Raw genomic sequence first — 20,797 nt, forward strand, 5'->3', positions numbered from 1 at the left:
TGTTTATACAGAAGAATATACAAAAGTATTCCATAAAAGCTGACATACATACAATTAATACAAGAAATAAGAATAAACTTGTAACCCCTACTTTCCGTTTGCATACGGTACAAAGAACGTTTTTGGGCAATGGTATACGCATATATAATAAGATACCGGGAAATGTAACCAATTTACCATTTATGAAATTTAAAAAGTTTATTAAGACTAAATTAATAAATAAGTCTTATTATTCATTAAAAGAGTACTTTTTAGAATAAAACGCCTGGACTTAGGCTCGGTTTCCATCACAGGACACTAATTATTGTAAAAAAACAGCATTGTAAATCTGTTTATTTGAAAAGAGCAACTATGCGAGTTTCTTGCCGTTTCTTCTCGCTTTTTTTTTTTTTTTTTTATGTCATAAGGTGGCAAACGAGCAGGAGGCTCACCTGATGGAAAGTGACTACCACCGCCCATGGACATCTGCAACACCGGGGGGCTTGCAGGTGCGTTGCCGGCCTTTCAGGAAAGAGTACGCTCTTTTCTTGTATCGGTATCGTATCGGTTCGGAAAAACCGCCGGCGAAAGCTGGTTCCACAGAGTGGTTGTGCGAGGCAGAAAATGTCTTAAAAATCGCGCTGTTGTGGATTTTCGGACATCTAGGTGGTGCGGGTGATATTTGGAATTTTGACGAGATGTCCGAAGGTAAAATTCAGCAGCCGGGATTAATCCGAACAATTCCTCGGAACATTTCCCGTGATAAATTCTGTAGAAGATGCAGAGCGATCCAACATCTCTACGCAAAGCCAAAGGATCAAGCAGATCGGAAAGGGCTTGATCGTCGATAATTCGAGCCGCTCTACGTTGGATACGGTCAAATGGAAGGAGCTGGTACTGGGGAGCACCCGCCCAGAGGTGAGAGCAGTATTCCATGTGAGGCCGAATTTGCGCCTTGTATAGTCTTAGACGATGGGCCGACGTGAAATACTGTCTTGCCTTGCTGAGCACACCAAGCTTTTTTGATGCCAATTTGGCTTTGCCTTCCAATTGACCGCGGAACTGAACGAGACTCGAAACATCAACGCCAAGTATTCCGATACTAGCTGTAGCGGCTAACGGAATGTTCTCGAATCGTGGAGATACGACAAATGGTGTTTTTTTAGCAGTTAACGCGCAAACTTGCGTCTTTTTGGGGTTGAAGTGAACTGAACTCGCTGGAGGATGATGATTCCGAAACGGTGGCAGTATTTTAAAATTGACGATTCAAAAACGCTTCGTTGTGAAGTTTAATTGAATAAACTTGATTTGATTTGATTTGATATTTATCATTTATAATGAAATATTTGGTCTATTTATCATTGGTAAGGCATTTAAATAAGTTAACTTAAAGTTCGTGCTAAATAAATCGACTTAAAGTATAGTGTAAACAATGTAGGTAGTTCTTGAGCAAGAAATAATTCAGCTTTTTTCGTCAATGACGTCACGTCGGCGGATCACAACTAGCTAACAGCCACAGATAGAAACTATTAGATTTTTAAAAAATTTTTTGTATTTAAAGCAGTGCATGTTATATGTAATAATAATTATATTATATATTATAATTAATCATGAAACCAGTCAGTCGGAGCAATCCCGAGTATATATTAATTAAATAATTGGTGCAATTGTATCTTACCGCGCAATAATTCGCAAATATTCGACGTAGTACATAATATTATATTGAAATACAATAAACTAATTACAGTACTTAAATCTAACAACATTTCTCTTCGGCCGCTCATAACTTGAGATTAATCTTTGTACTTTCAGGTCTCAGCAACATCCTCCAAAGCAGTAACTAGCTAATATTTAAAAAAAAAAGACGAGGGTTTTATAGGAAAAAATACTCACGAATTGCGATGCGAATATCAATATTCGCAAGTGAGATTATAATATTTGTAACAATAGAAAGCAATTTGAACATATTAAACAATTTAGTGAATGAAACTTTACTTATAATACTAAATGTTTATATTCATTTAGGATTGGGTTATTAATTATGCTTGTTAGTAGTTACCTATAAACAACATAGAAAGAACGACGGATAACGATTATTTCATTACAAAGAAAAAGGAAGTATTTAAACTGTAGTGATTGTACATTATCAACAATATTATTTAGCAATAAATATAATTGCAAAGGGTAGTTAATATGAGAACGATAGAAGTAAACGCTTTGTCATAATTACGCGAACATAATCCGAATCGCTTAATAGGAGTCTAACTTATTGTAATATTATACATAATTAATTTTAAGTTAACTTTAATAGAGCTTGTTTTTATGGTCTCTTTCACTTTTAATAAATAAAATTTCTTTTTAATAATGAATCACAAACTTCGTCAACACTTCTAATAAGCTATGAAATGGACGGCATAATTTCTGTAATTCACATATCATATTTTCTCAGCCGCTGGGAAAATTACACTTACAAAATTTTATTGGCAACATTGTCTTATTATTCATCCCTCAGTAAAATAAGGCTCTGAAAAGAGAATCTTTTAAGTTGGCGGGTCAAATTGTTATTCTTTTTTTCTAAGTAATCCAAAGACCACAGCAATGAATTAAAGATTATTTTTTGTCTATGGTCGGCTTAATTTGATAGACACTATAAACAACTGTTTTGTTTATTATTCTCAAATCTCTCATTTTTAAATATAAATATTAAAACGAATCTGACTAAAGCACATACGATTCTTACATCAAATCATTAAAAAAGTACGAAATGAACAAGATATGTAGAATTTGCTTAGAAGAAGGCGTTTTATCGTCAATTTTTGCAAAAAATTATGCGGTATCGCTATGTGTAATGATACAATTCACAACAAAAGTTAAGGTAAATTGGTGGCAGAGATTGATTATTACACACATATAAGTTATTGTTCCTACTGTATCTGTAAATCTGCACTATTTTCAGATAAGAAGTAACGATGGTCTACCAGAACAGATTTGTAGCAACTGTGTTTATAAATTAGGAGTAGCCTATCATTTTAAGCAATCTTGCGAGAGCGCAGATACACGACTTCGTCAATATTTAGGCTTACATACACCAAATAGGTATTTAAAATCATAATTGATAAATTGTTAAAATTTGAATATAAGGAATTCTCATCATTAAAATATTTTTCTATTACAGAACCAAAGACGCGATGGTTATGACTGATGCTATGGTAAGTAAAAAGATTAAGTCTATTTGTATTAAATATAAAAATGTTACTACATTGTCATATAAAACGAAAAATGGTACTCACGCCCGTGAACAATGTACTTATTACAATGTTTCAATTACTTACACTATGGTTTATATTTATTATTTTTACAAAATTTTATACAAGTTTTTAATAGAGGACCATATTAAATATCACTTAGATTTTTTTTAATAGACACTCAGAAAATAATAATAGCAATTTATTTTATTATTTTTCAGGTTGTAACTCAACGGACTGTAATTAAAAATTGGTAAGACATTTTATTATCAGGTTTCTATTTATAAATACAATCTCAAGTTTATGTTGCCCTTACAAAGATACTCTGTACCTGGTACCAATATTTATGGACTCTATTTTTCTCTTCTGTTTCTTAAAAATATTAACATTTTAGCCACTCATGTCCTAATATAAAAAACCTAATTTATTAAAACTTAATTTGTTCGGTTAGAAGATATAAAGTGATTATTACTTCTTAGGTGTCCATGATTAAGCTAGATGTTCTTGACATTATTCCTGTTTTAGTAAATGTAAAATTGTAGAACAGAAAAAAAGTTCATCGAATTATAAAAAGAAAGCTGAATCTGAGAAATTAAAAAGAGGACCCAAACCAAAACCGAAACAGGAACACACTTGTTATCAATGTGATAAACAGTTTAAATGCAAGGCACAATTGGAAATGCACATAAGGTAAAAATAATTATTTTTAGTGCCCTGTAGTTTACTGTAGTCTAAAGCCTCCTCTCCCTTTTGAGAAGAAGGGTTGGAGCCTGTTCAAATGCCAGTTGGATACACATGTGGCAGAACTCCATTGAAATTAGATACATACAGGATTCCTAACACAGTTTTCCTTCACCCAGAGCATGAATTTTAAACACAAAATTAAGAAATAAGAATTCAGTGGTCAGCCTGGCTGCTTATGAAAAAAGTGTATTAATTCAATTTAATTAATATAAATTTTCAATTAAATGTATCATTCAATGTATCGTTATCACAACTCTTCTTCCTACCTTGTCCTAAAATTGAGGCAGGTGCTATAAAAAAAAAAATAGAATGACAAATTTATGTATATTATTATTAAATATTAAATTGACATGTATTCAATTTGTTATGAATTATACCAACTTTCTGGCTGCCTACATGACATGTATGGAATTCATACTTGTCTGTTGGGGCTTATTCTCACAGAAATGTATAGTTGATACAAGATGCTCATAGTTCTGCATAAACACCCTAATAACCAGTGCTAAATAATAAACATAATGGCATTAAAAATGTTACAAAATTACATTATTATTTTTTTAAATATTATTACAGGACACACACGGGAGATAAGCCATTTACTTGTATGTTTTGTCCACGCAAATTCACTCAAAAACATAACCTGACAATACATCTTCGTATGCATACTGGAGAGAAGCCGTTTCAATGTGATGTATGCAGGTTTGTGATAAAGATATGTAGTATGAAGTGTTACTATTATCATCAGTCTTTTGCCTTGTTTACCACTTTATACACTGTACATATCAATTACTATAGAGGTAGCATAAACCCTTATACACTCATACATATCCTTCTGACATACTGTTAAAAAATATATGATTTAATTTAGGATATAAAGATGATCCTATAGTCAAAATATTATCTTAAAATAATATGAAATTACAAATATTTATTATTATTTACAGTAAAACATTTTCTGCTCAAGGGAATCTACAGGCGCATTTAAAAATACACACTGGACAAAAAGACCATGTAAGGATAATTACTTTTGTTTGTTTTGTGAATTTAATGTATTAAAAGAATATAATCAATTTATTTTATATTTTCTTCTAGGTTTGTTCATTATGTAAAAAATCTTTTATAACGTCAAGTGAGCTTACAAGGCACATGTTTAAACATAGAGGAGTAAAAAACTTCAAGTGTGATATATGTGGTGCTGCTTATGTGCACAATAGAGACCTGGTAAGTATTGTTAAAATGGTTACTAGATATTGTGAGTAGATACTCATTCTTATTATGTGATATTCTAATTAGAGATTATGTACACTATTCTCTTAAAAATAATAGTGTTATGTACATTCACATCTCTAATTTGAAAGAGCTATATGAATTTATATCTCTTTCTCTTGGTTTTGTCTTATGGTGGTAACAGGTCTTCCTACTCAATAGTAAGTTAGACAACAGTATAAGACAGTATAAGATCAAATTAGAATGTGATTGGCAGTTATAAATGTACAATCTCTGTTAATTAATGTCTGGCTGTATATTAATTCGCAATCTTTATTTAAGAGACACATGTTCTATCTATTGAACTATATAGCTCAAAGCATAAGTTTCCAGTCAAATTAGCATAGTTGTAAGTTTTCTTATATTAAATCTAACACCAGAAATCAAGACTAAAATGTATTTATTATATTTCAGAAATTGCACCAGTTGAGGAAACATGAAATATCTGAAAAAAACAAGACTCAAAATGAATATAATAATAGCAACAATATAGATATAATTGGTATAGATGAAAAAAAAAGTATGTCACAACCTGTTAGGCACGATGTTACAGATAACAAAATCCCAATTAATATTATATCTGGCAACCATACACTTTTATCATATGAGAATAAAATTAAAGAGGGTCATCAATATGCGAGTAACTTATCAGTTAATGATCCTTTGCATTGTACAATTTGTGGAGAGAGCTTTCAGTTTATGGCACCTTTAGCTCAGCATTATCTTAATCATCACTCAAAAGTATAAATAATATGCAGACAAACAGTCAATCAGGAATTTCTAAATAAAAAGTTATGACTATAATTAAGTCCTGCTTTCTTTGTTAAACAAACTTTATAATACTGTGAACTTGAGGCTATATATCAAACTACCTGTCCTTTCATCCATCTTGAACAGCATGGCTTTAATAGTATTACAACCTAATGCATCAATATGCTGCATTTAGGAGCAACTAAGCTATTCTACACTGCATCATCTGCTTCCAAAGTAACTGCTCTTCCCTGCTGGTGATGATGATGTATAGTCTAGAAACTTTTTTGTATAAATGAACAATATAACATAATGCAATAACATTATCAAATTGGACTGATGGAGATAGAGAATAGTTTCAAACAAATAAATTTGAGTTTAAACACATTAAAGAGGTGGATTAAACCTTTTTTGATTTAATGTAATATTTATTGCTAATGTACTAGTAATAGTACTACTACTATAACTGTATTCATTTTAGATTCATGTTATTTATTAAGTGTAACATGTATTTACATGTTATTATTATTACATAAAGCAATAATTAATAATATATAAATAACACCAACAAAAAAACATATTCTCATTTTATTTACCAATATACCCCTATGATAATATGATAACTTTTATATCTGTGAAAAAATTAATTTATTATTGTATGATTTAAATGTAGAACAGAACTATACAAGTAAACAAATGCAGGTATCTCAATAAGTTAAGAATTTATTAAAAAAAAGAATTGATTTGTAATAAAAGAAGTATATCTAATCATAATTTATTTAATTGAAAACATAATTCTGCACTAGCTTCTTGGTATTTTTGCATAACATTTTTTAAATAACGAAGTTTTAACGGATTGGTACCCATGGCTCCAATACATCTGCTATCTTCTTTCTCTCTGTAAAAACATTGTAAAATAAAATATTGTTTTAAAACTTCGAAATGCTAAAATATGCATGTGGAATCTAAAATATAATGTTCAAACATCATGTTTAATGCTAATCAAATTTAATTATTAATGAGATCTTATGGCAAGAATGCTTGTGAGCATTGTAAAAGATTTTCTCATTTTTTATATCTATAATCATCGATTCACACTGCTATAATCCAGTGAATGAAGGTTTTATGTTGCAGATTTTTTGAGTTACAGTGGTTGAGATTTGTTAAAATAAAAAAGGAACTTAAATTGCTTGCTAATTAATTAATTTGCAAGTTTTTGTAGTTGCTTTATTATTAAAAATGAAAATCAAAATTAGGAGGTACTTTGCTTTTGGTGCTACAATTTTGAACTGTATAGACCAAGAACATATGTCAAATTTATAAGTAAGTAAATAGTACTCCAAGGGGCAGACTTGAGCATCTTATATAGTATACAGTTTTTTTTACAAAAAAAACGAAAGTAATATCAACTGACAATGCAGTCCTCAATGGCAGAAGTGGTGGTGGTTTTTAGTATATTAATACTATTAGTGACTTCCATGGCTACCTAAATAATAGTATTTGTAGGTTTTGGTTATTCTTGTTTACAAATATAGAATATAGTTTCAGTATAGAAAATGTTTAAACAACATTGTAATCTGATAAAATTGACAATTAATAAATTAGCCCTTAATGATGTAAATGTTAGAAATCAGTAACATAAAAATAGGAACTTGGAATATTTTTTTTTAATTGGAAAATAAAATGTTTTAAAATAAATAACCTAGAATAAAAGTAGGAAACACTGGAATTTATCCTATTTAGTGTATAAATCTATATTTATTTATTATAATAAAATTACTGCATACCAGGTGTCGGAAAATCATCAGGATGTAATTGTATGTAGTGCCTTAGAACTGCGTCTTTCTCTGCTAAATATTCTTCACGTTTATTTGTAACATACGTTAAAAGTGATGTCCATACAACTACGCCTGCAATATGCTTTTGTATTCCTAAAAATTACAGTCTAATTAGGAGTGCATTTTAATTTATTATTATTTTGCTTTTGCCATTATGTAATGTTATTACCGCTAAACAGTGGCCTTTTTGTGCCAAAATTGAGCATAACGCCTGTTCCGACCCCGAAAACTGTACCGAGAAGGTACGGCCAGTATTGATTTAAAACAGGCTTCTTTCTTCCTTCATTTCCTAAGTTTAGTAACTCAATTGCAGTCAAATTCGAAGACATTTTTATTATTTTTTCCTTCAAGACTCAAATAGGTCTGAGAGTTTTCTTCTTGATTGAGATTAAATTGTCAATGTCATTTGAAATTGAAGTTAAATAAAAACGTGCTGCTAGCTCTAAAAATTGTATTAATCTGTCTATTTTGTCTTTAAATATTATTAAACCTAAATAATTATTTTATGTTATTATATATTCTATTATAACTTATCAAATAAAATTTAAAAATAACAGAGAGGCAAATTAAAATTGTTTCAAAAATCTAATAAATACAAACCATAGAATGCGCACTATTATTTTATTTATATAATCGAATTAAAGTATCGATAAATCGATTAATAAAATGTTATGGTGATGACTGATCAATCAATAGATGCATTTGTCAAAAATTTAAAAACCAAATGAACAGAGTTCTAAATTGTGAAATGATATACAACAAAAGTATAATTAATTTTTGATAAATTTTTTTAAACGAAATTTTATAAAATACATGATATATTATTCATATAGATACTATTCCTTTATTTTACTACCTACATATTAAGGTTACTAGTAAAACTATATTTCCACAAATTTAGGTTTTTAAATGTTCAATACTGCTATAAATATAATATAGGATATAATTATTAAAGTTTTTTTTAATAAAAATATACTTTCTTTAAGTGGGTAATGCTACTACAGGTTCGGTTCGAAATGTAGATTATGTCGAGAAGAATCGACAAGAAATTATGTTATTCAATTGTTGGGAAATATTAACTTTTAAGTTATATTGCTATTGAGTAACAATAATATAATTAAAACTTTATGATCTTATACAATTTCGAGTCTAAAATATATTATTTATAAAAACACTGCAGCACTGGTGGTTTATATCGTGATATATTTATTCTTTAATTCCAAAATACAAATTTATATTCTACTACAAAACATAACTACTCAGAGAAATAAAAAAATATATAATTTTACATCTTTTATCAATGTTAAAACTTATCTGTTATAATTATGAAATTCAAAATTATACTATAAATATTAAGTACAAATTTTTTTTAATAAGAGCTAGCAAGTATTTGGATAATCACACATCTGTCAACTCCGTTTCAGAACTTTCAGATAATACTTGTCAGTTGTCAGTTGAAATCTGTCAAATTTTATTTACTAACCCAATAACACACTCACGTGTTATTTGACTTAAATCGAATATAATATATTTATAAATTGAATATATTATAATACTATAGTTACTATAATCAATTACTAACTAACTAATTACAACATGGTGAGTTTCAAAATGATAAGTATTCATATATTTTTTAGTCAAACATATATTGTTCTTTGATTATTACAGGGCAAGCAAAAAAAAACGAGAAAAATCGTCGAAAAAAGATTTGCACAAATGAAAAAGATTATTAGTCCAAGTGATAATAGAATAAAAGCTAGTGAGAGAGCGGACCCGAGAAAAAAAAAGAAAATTGATCCACATGAGGTTAAGATTCGTGAAGTACCGCAAGCGAGTTCTGCTTTATTTTTTCAATACAACACCCAATTGGGACCTCCGTATCACATTTTAATTGATACAAATTTCATAAATTTCTCTATAAAGAACAAATTAGATGTTATACAGAATATGATGGATTGTTTATATGCTAAATGTATTCCATATGTAACGGACTGTGTTCTAGGGGAGTTGGAAAAGCTCGGTCGTAAATACAGAGTTGCCCTAAGAATTATAAAAGATCCACGATTCGAAAGACTTGCTTGCTTACATAAAGGTACATATGCTGATGATTGCATAGTGCAAAGAGTAACACAACATAAATGTTATATTGTCGCAACTAATGATAAAGACTTAAAGAGGAGAATACGAAAAATACCAGGCGTGCCTATTATGTATGTCGCTGAACATAAGTACACTATAGAAAGAATGCCCGATGCCTATGGGGCTCCTAAAGGTGCAGTATAGTAAATAAGTCAATAAAATGTTATTCTATACATTTTGTTTTATTTAATACATAAGTAGTATTTATATTTAGTACAAATAAAAAAGTCTAAAGTTAAGAAAAAAGTCATTTATTTAATTTTTCTTTATATAACTTATATGTAAAAATCTAAAAGATATCACCTTTGATTATTTATATGCCTAGAAAGATAGGCAAAGCTGAGAATGCATCAAAAAAATTGTTGCCAGTTTGTCACTAAGTACATGCAAACTAGTAAAGAAGTATAATATTTGGCTAGCGTCAAGCTGTCAAACGCATGATAAAATAAAATTGGCTCTTTTGTTTAGTTTTTTTGCAGTGCAACACCATCTAAATATATAAATAATCTGAGGATAAAATCTTACAAAACTTACTAATTACTAGTTACATGAATTTCATTTCAATAATTTCCTCATTGAAAGTTACTAATTATAAAACTACAGAAATAGAACTCACAATGACATTATAAAATTCTCAGTATAATAATTTTAAGTGTATAAATATTACACTCACAGTTAAATTACATGGTACTAATGGCAATCACTTGAAGATGTAACAGCATAGACTGCTAAAATATTTGTTATTATTATTTACATACAGAGAAATATACATTCATATGACAAATACTGCTTTAAAAAGAAACTAGATATGAAAGGCTATTTTCGTGACATATTAAGAACATTTTTGAATTACAATTAGGCAATTAAATTGTTGAGTTTAAAGCACCTGGAGATCCAACAACGTCAATGATTTCACCTAAAGGCTTTGCTTCTCCATCAGCATTAGTGTTGCATATTGAAGGAGGGATGCTTAAAGTCTGAAACAATCAGAATATTAAAAGTAGTAACTAGGTCAGGTTAATGCATCTCTTAAAAATAATTTTTTGTTAAATATTTTTTTAAGGTAAATTGAGATTCTATTGAAATACTACCCAATTTCAGTAAAAGTAATAAATATATAATAGATAGTACTGAAAGGAAAAGCAACATTAATAATTATTATAAATAAATGTTACCACACTTTATCATTAAAATAATACAAGATAAAAAACATAATCACCTTTCCTGGATTTAGAGCTTCGTATTGATGTCTTAAGGCTTGCAGTTCAAACTCACACGAGGCTAGCGCATTCTTCAGATCCAATGCCAGAGCAAGATCAGAACGTAATTCATTAAAGTGTTTGCAAATAGCTTCAGTTGGGGTAGGAGCAATATCTGTATGGAATTTGATATTTTAAATAATATTCAAGATTTATTTCATGCTATGATTCATTGAAAATATTCTATTCTCTAAAGGTACAAGTAGATGACACATTGGACTATTAAATCCATGTCAAGCCTTTGAGCAAGGTAACTGACATAACATGACATAACTGCATCACAATGTTTGGTCTTCAATTGACAACTCATGAAGAATTAGTAACTACTAAAGTTACATAATTTTATTTTAAAGGTCCTTGATAGACTAGGCTGAATTAATGAAATTGCTCTTGTTCCAAATGACACTATAATACCTTAATATCTTATATTTAAAAATTAAAGGTCAAATGAAAACTTACCAATATTCATAAGACGTAACTCTTGTTCAATTGCTTTTGTTTTACGCTGGCCAACACCTGGAGGTAATTTCATACGTTGAGACCGAAGCCACACACCAGTTCCACGTGCTTCGGGAAACTTTATACCAGACCACTCTACTGTCTGTTGAAAAAGAAAAAAAATATATTTTAGATAAAATTATATTAATGGTCTAGCAGACAAATGTGCGAAGTGCATAGTAATTTAATAATTACAGCAAGAAAAAATGGTAAAAATGTATATTGAAGCAGTAATAACAATTATGTATTATTGTACAATTATAATTATTATATTATATATGTGAGAACAACTTCTAACTTATATTTTATCAGATTATTTTAATTTAGGCCCATTGGTCCCAATGTTTGGCTAAAGCCTTTTCTGCATTTGAGAAGACTAAAAGCTTATTCCACTATGCTTGGTTCTTTGATACACATAATCCAGATTCTCATCAAGACAAATTTAATGAAACAAAATTAACAAAAGCAAATTGAGTTATGTTTTTCTGGGTTTTAACCTGTGATCTTTGATTTAATGTAAGCCATAGGTGATCTTAGCTAGCAGTAAGAATGTAACTCACAACAGTCTCCACTGTACGCACTGGCCTCTGCTGGGTTGCCAGCTTTTTTTTATGTAGCTTCCTATCGTGTCGCCTCACTATGTTTGAAACTGTATTCGTTGGCATAGCTGCTTCATTGGTCACATTAGCCTGATTGTTTGTAGTACTGTTACCACTATCGGCTCTTGATATTAACTTTTGTAAGTCCTGTGTTTTTCTATCCCTTTCACGTTTTCTTGCTTCAATCTTTTTCAATTCTGTTAGTAACATCTGTTCTTCATCAATCTAGAAAATAAAACATTTATCAATACTCCCAAGTGGCAATTACAGATTACAGACCATCTTAGGATACAATGAAAAGTCAATACATTTTTTCAATAGTTATATGGATAATTTAGAATATTGTTACAAATAAGTTGGCATTTAGCTGTCGGCAGGTATAAAAATCTTCATTGCATTATTAGTAATATATGTAATGGTCAAATTTAATTTAAAAAAAAAATCATGTTCTTTGATTAAGGAAATAAAACCCTTAATATTGAAATATCTTAAAAACCTTGCTAAGTGCACTTTAATGTTATAAATATAAAGTTTCTTTACATTATCATGTTTGATATTACTTTTTATGTACTGATAATTGACTGAAAACTTGCATTCCATAAAAGTAATTTTGGAATTTCAATGGTAAATTTTAAAATAGCTTACAACCTAATATATGTTCTCCATAGACCTATACTAGCAGGCCTAGGTATATTTACTAAAAATGTTTTGTGTGTCAGTTGTGTACCTGTTCTTGTGTTCTGTCAAATAGCCTTTTCAATTGTTCCTTTCTTTTCCTTTCGTGTTCAGCATCATAATGATATATTCTTTTTTCTCCATTCACCATTGTCACTGTGTTAGACCATGGGTTTGTCTTAACCTGAAAATTTAATAAAATATAAATAATAATCATTGTATTCAATTTTGATTGTTAGTACTATGATGTAGTAGATCTCACTTTGCTTAAGATACTACAAATATTGTAGTATCTCTCTTTTAAATCCTCCACACTTCTGTCTCGAAATGCAGCTTTATCCCATCGGTCATGTATAACAATGAATCTCAGGTCGAACCTTTGACAAAGGTCAATTAAGTGGTCAGTTTCTGCTTGACTCCAATCTTCTGATTTAAGGTATTGATTATATTCTGATTCAGAGTATGAAGGAATTGATACTTGCTGTAATAACATTGAAAAATTAATATAATATATAATAAAAATTAAACCCGTGCAAAGCAAGGGTTCTAGTATTAAATATTGTAATTGATTATTAAAAAAAAAAAACAAACTGCACAGTACAAATAGTTATTAATAATATAACATACCTTATTGAACTGTGCAAATGGGTATTCTTTAGCTTCGTCTGAGGCTCTTTTCCAGTGATGAAAAACAGCATTGTCTTTGCGTGCTGGGTTTGTGAATGGTGCCCATACCCATTTTCTCACTTTTCTCATACCAAGCTTTGCTTTTGTTTGTTTATAGGCCTTCCCTTAAATAATATTAAATAAATTTTTCAAATTAAGATATAATATTGGTTGTTATATATGTTATACAAGATATAAATTTTAAGGTCAGCTAATAGTATCAAGTATCTGTAAAATTCACCATGAGACATTGCATGCAGAGTGACATATAACATGTCTTTGTTACTGTTTTAATATATTAACTTATGTAGTTACCGGTATCCGTAGGTAGAAGAGGAGGCAAGTCCTTATTATCGTTGTAAAGCAAGGCAAACACTTCACGGTGCATGCCTTCAGGACGCCGTACAGCCTTAGTTGTAACATATTTCTTTTTTACTTTGTCACCGTGGATAATACTGTCCCTTGTTATTTCTGATGCTCCTGGGTGTTCTATGTCTAATATATCTAAAATATCTGCCATTTTCTTTGCAAACTTGAACTTTTTCTTAATTGCACTAAGCTATAAATTTTTTATCACTTATATATTTAAAACCAAGATAATAATTAGTTTACATTTTTATAAACACACACTATGTGATTAAAATTTATATAATTAATTTAATAATAAAGCTTCAAGTAAATATAGTATAGGTAATAAAGTAGCTTGACCAGCTAGAAGCTTCACGGACAAATTAATTACAATAGACATCAAATTCATAAGTCAAACTTCAAACGATACAGATACAAAATATAAATATTAGTCTGTGTGGCGAATCCTACGTGTAGCAATTATTACAATAATAAAGCTCCCATTAACGCAGCCCTTCAATGCTAACTTTGTTGGCCTATAATTTGATATTAACGTATCAGCTTAAGTGTTTGTGATGAGAAAAATAGATGAATAATTTATAATAGAAGATGTTTCGTAGAAGTTTTTGTTGGATCATGGGCTCCATTCACAAATCCAGTAAAACATTACACATAAAGTTTGTAATAAGTGGATTATTCAAATATCACGATAAGCTGTTTTTGGTTTATATGTCGATATGTTAAAATATTCGCCTATTCACATTATTGTAAAGTTGATATTGACATTATATTTGACAATTGAGTTAGAAATACTGGCAAGTCGGTCACATTGCCCAAATATAAATATTTAAAAAAAATCTACCGTTTAATTTATACAATTCGAACGGATAAAACAAATGAAAAACTAGAGAAAAAAAGAAGTTGTGTGATTAATTTACGGAATTGTAAATGATAAAATAGTTGTGTTGTTATTGATGAACCAAAGCAAAAGTGAGTTTATATCATTTTTAAATATTTTACAAGGTAAGCTAAAACCGAATACATAATAGTAGATATCTAAGAAAAGGAACAGGTAGGTAGAACAATAGGTATGTGTATATCGTGTATAAGATAGTCTCGTTGGTTTAGTAGCTAGGTTTAAGACCGCAGATCCCGAGATTCTGGATTTAAACATCGCGTCGGGTCGATAAAAAGTTATTAGTTTTTTTTTTTATGGAAAACTTCTCAGTAACACGCTGGAGTCTGGAAGTTGGAAGTGTGTACACCCGTGGCTCGGAAAGCAGGAAAATCCGTTGAACATGCTCCTGTACTCTTGGGCCGTATCGGATTTGACATCGTATCGGATTATGCGAATTAGCTGGTCTCGCTTGACTGGCCGCTGTGTCAAAAATCGGTCCTGACGACGTTGCTATGTATCAGATTTTGATTTGATTTGATTATTTATTTGAAAACGATGAGGTCAGAATCTAGCAGTATGATTATAAAAAAAAAAAAACTTTAATGCTTTAAATATAAATATAAAATATGAAGAGATATGTTATATACATACATCACGATACGGCACACGGGGGCGGGACAGTAAAGTTTAATGTATTTGATTATTTATGTGTAGATAAAATTTCAAATCTACAAACGCGTCGAAAACAGACACTAAGTACGCGCAGTCGCGCACCCTAAAGTAGTATGGCGTGTGGCGACTGGCGAGTGTTAAGCATACCCTTAACACTCGCCACACGCCATACATACGCCGTGACATATACATGTCACGCACACCAAGATAATAACGTTGGTCCGTTTGTTTTAGTTATTTTTAGTGACACTCTATCTATATTTAAATGTATACATATATAAAATCCAAAATTTAGATATAATCTTCAATAGCAACAGATCCGTTAAAAATGTTTTCCTAATTAGATACTGACATTCTGTGCACATTTATCGAATGCTATTGAGATTATCTGCAACAATCCAGTAACGGCTTTGTTTCTATTTCCTTCCAATAATTGTCACATCAAAACACTTATTATTCTTAGATGAAACCAATTGTTGCAGTGTAGTACGTTTTTAGATCGCAAATTTGAGAAGTCGTAGTGAAATTTGGGACAGAATAGTTTGCAATGTTCGGTGTTTGCTTGTTTTGGTGTGTGGCTCCACTTACAGCTTGTTCTGTAGACAGTTTTGAATTCCTACTACATTACCATACTATTTTTTATACTGTACGATTGTATAGTAGGTAGTTGCTGCCTGTTACATCAGTTTACAACGTCCATCAGCCGAGTATACAGTGTCTTAGCTCTCTGTCGTTATTTAATATTTATTTTATTACAAGTATAATTAACACATTAAAAACGATTGGATTATTAATAAAAGTTAAATTACATATTCGTGCTATTTATTCATCATTTATAAGGTATTTTTCGGATGTGAAATTGATTGTCTGAAAAACATACTTATTATATGAAAACCAGCCATTAAATTATTTAATAAGCTTTTGTCCTAATTTACAATTCGGTTCAGCGCTCGTCTAATACCAATTGAATTATCATACGGTACCTGTAAAGTAAAACAATAAATTATACAATATGTTAAATAAATGATGTATACGTATTTACATACTACTTAAATTTGAAAAAGTATTCGTGCATCCACTCGAGTTTCGGTCAAATTTGGATCGCAATAGTATCGGAAACTTATCGTTAACGATTTAAATTAGTTGAATTGAAGAATCTATACGTTTCTCTAATATTTACAAAAAATCTTACCAAAAGACCGGCAACATTTATCCAATAAAATCTCAGTCTTTCCGATTCCCTAAAGTAACCCTCAATGATATTGTTAAAAATAAGGGTTTCTCTTGTTTTATTCAAAAAATCTGATTGACCCGACCATTCGAGATGATTGATCCATTCGAGCTGCCCTAAAAATTTTAAAAATATTATAAAAATGTTATTTTAAACGTGACATAAACAGTTTGAAACAGCGTAGTTTATAAAAAAAGTTCTCATTTGTAATCCGGACATTCAGATTAAGGTTTTTGTACTTCTTTAATATATTTGCATTTCATTTCACAATCAGTCGCACAATGGTGCGGCTGCGGAAAATATAGTGATTGCATCACAGATTATGCTCCGAAGTCTCGACTAATTTAAAGAATTTAGAGAAAATGCAACCTTTGTTCGTTATTCAGTTTACTAACTTGTATGATTTCTTAAAATAATTAATTGTTTTATTTCAAATGTATTATTATTAATATTTTATAAATAAATATTTGTAAACTAGCTGCTCGCACCGGCTTTGCTCAGCTATATTACAGATTCCGTCGTAGGTACACGATTTGCTACTACTGGACGTGGCGTTATACCTATAGTCCTCTTCGATAAATGGGCTATCTAACACTGAAATTATTTTTCAAATCAATCCAGAAGTTCCTGAGATTAGCGCGTTTAACCAAAAGAACATACAAACGCTTCAACTTTATAATATTAGTATAGGTCTAAAGAAAATAAAATAGGTAACTCTTACCTGGAGTGTTTGAAACTGCATCAAGATTACCGTTGTAGATACTAATACTTAAATTTGTGTTTTTGAGAATGTGTTCCACTAAAATATAAAAAAAATAAATGGTAATTTATGTTTTTATTTGTCAAAAGTTGGCCACATGAAAGTAGGTCAGACTTATGACTAGTAGTATTTGTAGTAGTAGTAATATGTAAGTTTCGTTGATTGAAATAATCGATTGATGATTGTTTTTAATGTGTATTTTTAATAGCGAAATACTTTATATTTTCCACTTTCAATCGTAAAAATCCAACTGATGGTGCTACAGAAGGTTCATCAATTACTATACCTTTGCACATTAGTTTATATACGCACTCAGCTCGTCTGCTGAGTCTTGCTATTACGAGTATCTTCTGAAACAAAAACGATTTAATTAAATAGAAGTAATACCTTTGTCAACATTAGGTTTCATGTAAGTCTTTTTGAAAGCATGTATGGCATCATCTCGCCGTCCATCGTATTTAACGGAATCTTCAATGCCCAATGCTGGAGCCACAACGTTATTCATAAAATCATTCATATTATTTTTCATATTGAATTCGCTTTCAATGTAACTCATCTCCCCGAAGTAATCTAAAAGAATACTCACATTATTATTTGTCTTTTTACGATTATAAAATACATTGTAAATCAATTTTAAAAATAGTGAGTGAAGTAGAGTATATGAAGCTGATAAAATGAAAGTTAGTAAATATAATAAATAAAAGTAACCTTGATTAGGCAGTCTCGTCATTTTTTCAACAATGTGATCTAAGTTTACAGCCACAGCTCCAGCGTTCTCATTGATAAAAGATCCAAGTGAAATGAAATGATTGAAAGCACTTTCATATTCTTCTGAGCTAACTAAGTCGGTAATTGTATTTGACAAATTTTTAATAGCTGCTCGACCTTTTTCATCTATGTAGCCCAGTTCTTCTAAATAGAAACCAAGTTTAGTAAGAACCAAGGCTGGCGAAACTATAGGATTCCCGAGTATAACTCCTTTAAAATTACCAGATATATCTTTTTCCTGAAATTAAAATATTGCCATGAGTAATAATTGAATGAATACTTATGCAACAAATTAAGATGAACAAAAAATTGCATTGATTTCGATTTTCAAGAGTAATTTTTTTTGCAGTAAACGATAAATTGCATGAGGATAAAAAATTTTTTTAAGGGGCCGATATGGCCCACTGGTTTGTACGCGATAATTTCTGGTTCAAACTCAGGCAGGCACCACTGATTTTTCATGTGCTTAATTTGTGTTTATAATTCATCTCGTGCTCGGCGGTGAAGGAAAACATTGTGAGGAAACCTTTCGTTGAAATTAGGCACATGCGCCTAATTTCAACGAAATTCTGCCACATGTTTATTCCACCAACCCGTATTGGAGCAGCGTGGTGGAATTTGCTCCAAACTTTCTCCTCAAAGGGAGACGAGGCCTTAGCCCAGCAGTGGGAAATGTACAGGCTGCTAATACACATCATACATTACGTATATAAAATATTTTTTTTAAACTTACTTCCGATAATCTTATTGCCAATGAGAGGGCTAATTGAGAACCATCTCCTTGGCCACAAATATAAATTGGTGAATTGTTGTACTCTTCGTGGAGAGAATAAAATGACTGTAATGTTCTTAGTAAATGTTCGACTGAAAAGAAATATTATTATTATTTTATTAACAGGGATAGAATTACAGATAATAGATTCTCATTTAGAAAGTAACTTACCATTTTGTTCAATATCAGGAAAATCGTCGGTATTTTTGGAAACGATTGAACTAAAACCAGTACCCAAAGGTGCATCGACGAATAGTAAATTATAATCGTTAACCTTTAACAATAAAACATAATATATTAAAATATTTGTATCATGTTTTTAATTTAGATTAAAACTTTCTAACAAATAGTTGTCACCGATTACACATCGCTTAAATACATGGTCAATGTATGTGAGGTGCCAAGAATTTAGACAGTCAAGTGTTTAGAAATAAATATTTAAAGAATTCTTTTGAAGATAGTTCACAATAAATAGTACACAAGAAATTGTAGGTTAACCCTTTTTTGGTACATAAAGCAACTGATTTTCTTTATTGAAAAAAAAACGCAAATGGGCCAACCATTCGGTCACTATTATATGGGCAATAACCTATACGCATTTTCACTAGAACAAATATTAACTATTCTTTACTACGTAAATGCGTCGTCAATTATGGAAGCTTTTACTTGTGCGTAAATACAACCACAATTACCAAGAAGTATTACCACCAGAAAATATTATATATTTTTGTATGTCGAAATACGAACCCAGGAGTCGTTTCTTCTACTTATGTTATTGTCATACGGACCAAACATTCTGAAGTTGGCTAAAAAACTTGGTGGTGTTCCAGTAGCTCCGTGTAACCACATCAATACAGGTCGAGATGTTGGAGATGCAGAAAGTGTTGGGTAGAACCACCAAAACATATTTCCTTGGTCCGAGATTCTTGTATATGCTGCCGTGTACTTGACATCTCCAATACCTTTTCCTTCCAATCCTAATAAAGATTTGATTGACTGATCAATAATGGTTTATAGTTGTATACATAAACATAATATAGACATTATAATATTGTATTATAAATAAAGACATCAAAATAAATGCCCGACTTACGTATTGTTTCATAGAGTTCGTCAGCACGAATTAACCACCAGATCAAAACACCCAAGCCAGCACCTAGTATAACTCCTAAAGTCACTAAAGTAATTATTATTTTTTTCGACATTTTAAATTCGTAATATTTACTATTAGGCTACTGACATTAATCTACCGATGTCACCATCGATAGATTAAACTCGTATTGTTATTAATCATAAAAAAATATCGTTTGTGAAGATATAAAAAGGAATTAAGATTGTACAATTGATATTTCATTACTATGCAACATATTTTTTTGATTAGGTATTTGATGTCATGCTTTATTTAATGCGTAAGTAAGATAAAACTAATAAGGTTCAGAGATCTTAATATATATTTAAAAAATACATTCTCGAGTTTCAGTAGTGCCAATAAATAGACATTTAAAATTAAAATTTAACGCAGACTCATTTTGCAATAAGGCCAATGGGATTACAAAGAATGAACATTTTGATCCCCCAAATTAATGATAATGGCCATAAGTATGTTAGGCGAACTTTGAGTAGCAATATTTAAATTCGACATATCGATCAAAATGCGTAGACACTCGAACTTTTTGCTCTCAGCGTTTAA

At 30.3% G+C, this 20,797-nt stretch overlaps 5 protein-coding genes across 5 annotated transcripts; 2 read left to right on the forward strand and 3 right to left on the reverse strand.

Moving 5' to 3' along the window:
- Positions 1–2,654: 2,654 nt before the first annotated feature.
- LOC125066128 (gastrula zinc finger protein XlCGF8.2DB-like) lies at positions 2,655–6,374 on the forward strand. Its single transcript, XM_047674053.1, has 9 exons — positions 2,655–2,854; positions 2,936–3,075; positions 3,155–3,188; positions 3,446–3,477; positions 3,750–3,914; positions 4,542–4,667; positions 4,913–4,979; positions 5,061–5,189; positions 5,649–6,374. Exons 1-9 carry the CDS (start codon positions 2,744–2,746, stop codon positions 5,979–5,981), a joined length of 1,137 nt encoding a protein of 378 aa, XP_047530009.1. The 5' UTR covers positions 2,655–2,743; the 3' UTR covers positions 5,982–6,374.
- A 373-nt stretch (positions 6,375–6,747) lies between these two features.
- LOC125066131 (NADH dehydrogenase [ubiquinone] 1 subunit C2) lies at positions 6,748–8,222 on the reverse strand. Its single transcript, XM_047674055.1, has 3 exons — positions 7,992–8,222; positions 7,772–7,915; positions 6,748–6,882 (listed from the first exon to the last, which is right to left on the reverse strand). The coding sequence occupies exons 1-3, from the start codon at positions 8,149–8,151 to the stop codon at positions 6,833–6,835; spliced, it is 354 nt and encodes a 117-aa protein (XP_047530011.1). The 5' UTR covers positions 8,152–8,222; the 3' UTR covers positions 6,748–6,832.
- Positions 8,223–9,290: 1,068 nt separating this feature from the next.
- Positions 9,291–10,134, forward strand: LOC125066129 (rRNA-processing protein FCF1 homolog). The gene is made up of 2 exons (XM_047674054.1): positions 9,291–9,421; positions 9,491–10,134. The coding sequence occupies exons 1-2, from the start codon at positions 9,419–9,421 to the stop codon at positions 10,103–10,105; spliced, it is 618 nt and encodes a 205-aa protein (XP_047530010.1). The 5' UTR covers positions 9,291–9,418; the 3' UTR covers positions 10,106–10,134.
- A 62-nt stretch (positions 10,135–10,196) lies between these two features.
- On the reverse strand, positions 10,197–14,373 carry LOC125066126 (DNA methyltransferase 1-associated protein 1). Its single transcript, XM_047674051.1, has 8 exons — positions 13,974–14,373; positions 13,620–13,783; positions 13,255–13,473; positions 13,045–13,176; positions 12,279–12,542; positions 11,680–11,821; positions 11,181–11,335; positions 10,197–10,938 (listed from the first exon to the last, which is right to left on the reverse strand). Exons 1-8 carry the CDS (start codon positions 14,176–14,178, stop codon positions 10,825–10,827), a joined length of 1,395 nt encoding a protein of 464 aa, XP_047530007.1. The 5' UTR covers positions 14,179–14,373; the 3' UTR covers positions 10,197–10,824.
- A 2,129-nt stretch (positions 14,374–16,502) lies between these two features.
- Positions 16,503–20,353, reverse strand: LOC125066442 (retinoid-inducible serine carboxypeptidase-like). Its single transcript, XM_047674512.1, has 9 exons — positions 20,201–20,353; positions 19,855–20,084; positions 19,279–19,381; positions 19,069–19,199; positions 18,276–18,573; positions 17,955–18,137; positions 17,529–17,606; positions 16,769–16,923; positions 16,503–16,559 (listed from the first exon to the last, which is right to left on the reverse strand). The coding sequence occupies exons 1-9, from the start codon at positions 20,310–20,312 to the stop codon at positions 16,503–16,505; spliced, it is 1,347 nt and encodes a 448-aa protein (XP_047530468.1). The 5' UTR covers positions 20,313–20,353.
- Between the last annotated feature and the right edge of the window lie 444 nt (positions 20,354–20,797).

The sequence above is a fragment of the Vanessa atalanta genome, chromosome 9 (assembly GCF_905147765.1).
Source record: "Vanessa atalanta chromosome 9, ilVanAtal1.2, whole genome shotgun sequence".
NCBI classification, from domain to species: domain Eukaryota; kingdom Metazoa; phylum Arthropoda; class Insecta; order Lepidoptera; family Nymphalidae; genus Vanessa; species Vanessa atalanta.